This window comes from Acanthisitta chloris, unplaced genomic scaffold (genome assembly GCF_000695815.1).
Source record: "Acanthisitta chloris isolate BGI_N310 unplaced genomic scaffold, ASM69581v1 scaffold33272, whole genome shotgun sequence".
NCBI lineage: Eukaryota > Metazoa > Chordata > Aves > Passeriformes > Acanthisittidae > Acanthisitta > Acanthisitta chloris.
This window is the reverse complement of record NW_008661632.1, coordinates 5,764-8,545: the sequence shown is the minus strand read 5'-3', so window position 1 is coordinate 8,545 and position 2,782 is coordinate 5,764. Positions and strand designations below refer to the sequence as shown.

Here is a 2,782-nt window from a genome sequence, read left to right as displayed (position 1 = left end):
AGCTCTTGTTTTGGAAAAAGCTTGGAATTTGAAGGATCAGTGGTTCTGGTCTCACCTGACCTTCTCTGGTAGCTTCCCTGCATTGGAATCCATCTGGAAACAGATCAAGGCCCACAGAGGAGCTGCCTATGAGAAGTGCTAGAAGTTAACCCAAGAGTGGTGGACCCTACCTAGCAGCAGGGGAGAGTAGCTCTTGTTCTTCTCCCCACATCCCTGTTTAGCTTCGCTGGGCCTGCTCCCTGCTTCCCAGCCCTGGGAATTCAATGGGTTGTCACACTTCCAAGAGCAATCTCTGCGTTATCCTGCCGGAGCAGCTCGGGGCCGATGGAACATTAGTGCTCTGAGACAGCGACACGAGCCGGTTCGGCTCCGCGAGGTGCTGCTGTGGCCTCGTGCCCTGAGCTGTGGGCGCGTCCCTCCCTCGGGCAGCTGAGACCAGAGCTCCCGAGCAGTGCCAGGGAAAGCAGAGGGGCCCGAAGCGTGCAGAGTCTGCCCTGAGCTGCTCTTGCTCTCCCCACAGCTGACAAGTTGGACGCCGACTACATCGAGCGCTACCTGGGCCGGCTGACGCCCATGCAGGAGAGCTGCCTCATCCGCCTGCGCCAGTGGCTGCAGGAGACACACAAGGGCAAGGTAGGGCTGGCACGCCCTGGGCACCCTTGGCTCCGCTCCGGAGCAGCCCCAGACGGAGGGAGGGAGGAGGCACAGAAAGGCACTGAGGGTCCTGCTCGGTGGCAGGCTGGACTCGCAGCAGCAGTGCCCTCGGCCTGGAGGGACCCCGAGGTGAGGACTGTCCTGCTCTGCTCTGCCCTGCAGTGGCCTCGGCTCGAGCACCAGGGCAGTTCTGGGTGCCACAGTGTCAGAAGGATCTAAAGCTGCTGGACGGTGTCCAAAGGAGAGACATGAGGATGGGGAAGGGTCTGAGGAGTGGCTGTAGCACTGCAGGGGTTATTGTGTAGGACGTGGCACTTGGTCTTGTTGAACCTTATAGGTTTGAACCTCATCAGGAACAGACTCTTGCCCCAGAGGTGTTTGGGCACTGAACAGCTCCCCAGGGCAGAGGTCACAGCCCCAAGCCTGACAGAGCTCAGGGAGTGTTTGGACAGTGCTCTCAGGCACAGGGTGGATTGTTGGGGTGTCCTGGGCAGAACTGATGATCCTTGTGGGAGGCTTTATCCATGTGTGTGATCTCCAAGGAGCCTGGTCTCAGGTGGGACAGGCACCATCTAAACATTTGCCCCCTCCTTGTCAGAGGCTGGAGAATGGGAGCACATGAGGAGAGTGGCAAACAGCTGTGCCATGGGGTGCTTGGAGCTCTGTAGGGGTGTGCAGCTCTGCGTGCTGTGCCAGGTCCCTTGGCTGAGCTCCTGGTGTCAGTGGGAACTGCCTCCAATCTTTGTGTGGCTTGGTGAGCTCTGTCCCTGTGAGGCCTGGAACACGTAGCAAGGAAGGTGCTAAGGAAGCTCATCCCAAACCCCTCAGTGTTTGCCTGTTTGCTGCTCCTGATTCCCTGTCAGAACAGTGTGAAATCCAAACCTTATCCTACATGCCTTGGGTTGTCCCTGGAGAGGTTCTTACCTTGCTGTGACAATCTGTTCCTTCAGTTCGGAGCAGAGATGTCCTTATTCCACTGTCAAAAAACATCATAAAATAGATGATCTGGTTCTTGGAAAATCGCCCTCCTTATTTTTGTCTTCTTTGTCCTATTTCACTATCCCTTCCCTGTTCCTTCCAGAGCAGGCACACCTTCAGAATCAAATTTATCAGTGCTTTAAAAATCTGAGGAGTTGTAGGAATAAACTGCAAATGGTGTTAAAATTGAAGCCACTTGACTAGTAATCAATGGCTTTGTCCCATGCAGGACAGTGCACTAGTTTCACTAGTAGATACAAACCCAGGCTGCAGTTAAAGCTTCATTTTTGGCATGTGGGAGTTACTGCTGTGGTTGGACAAGGGTAAAAGACTAATTCCACTGTGGAATAAGTCTCCTTGGAGCTTCCTGCCTTTGGTCCAAACAGCAGTGCTGGGTCTGCTCTGGCCTGAAGCTGTGCACGGGGGAGGCTGGAGACATGGAAAGTAACTCCCTGCCCCAGCCTGGCCCTCTCCAGGGGGAGATCTGGGGGCTGAGTGGTGCCCGTGGGCTTTGGCCGAGGGCTGGGGACCAACAGCTGCCTCTGAGCTGCAGGAACACAAATGCAAATCCTCTGCTGAAAGCTCTGCTGTCTAACCTGGCTGTGGTACAGAACACGTGTTGGTGGCACTGCTTTGAACTCTGTGTGGGAAGGCTGCCTTGTCCTTCCCCTGGCAGAGTCAGAACCTGCTGAGCAGTGCCAATCTCCCTCCTGTTCCTCAGGTAAAGTCTCACAGCAGGCTGAGTTTAGGCTGCCTGAGCTCTGCCTCTTTCTTTAGGTGAGCCAATCCTTACCATCTCTTGCTTATGAGACAGAGATTTCTCCCTCCTGGCACTGCTGCCAGCCTTGTTTCGTCCCAGCTTTCTGCTTTCCTGAGCATGGCAGTGGCCAAACAAAGGAGCTTTGACTCCTGAACGTGCTTTTTGTGTCAGAGCAGGGCTCAGAGTGCTGGTGTTGTGCTCAGCGTGTATGCTCCAGAGGAGACATCTCTGCTCCACAGAGCTTGGGTTTCTAATGGAAACTTGATGTAGTGAGTGAGACCAAACACTTCTGGGGGAGCTGGGGTGAAGGACTGAGAATGCAGCAGCAGGTGCAGCTCTAGCCCCGTTGGGTTTGCAGCTGCCAGGCTGTTAGTCAGGCCTGGCACCGCG

General features: G+C 55.3%; 1 protein-coding gene across 1 annotated transcript in view; it reads left to right on the top strand.

The window, feature by feature from the left end:
* The window catches only part of LOC103798059 (SEC14-like protein 5), a gene marked incomplete at its 3' end in the record, with an annotated part of 25,140 nt that overhangs the window by 16,601 nt on the left and 5,757 nt on the right, over positions 1 to 2,782 (top strand). The window contains exon 6 of the mRNA XM_009070303.1: positions 521 to 633. Coding sequence (XP_009068551.1) covers positions 521 to 633 — 113 coding nt within the window. The remainder of the gene's footprint in view (positions 1 to 520; positions 634 to 2,782) is intronic.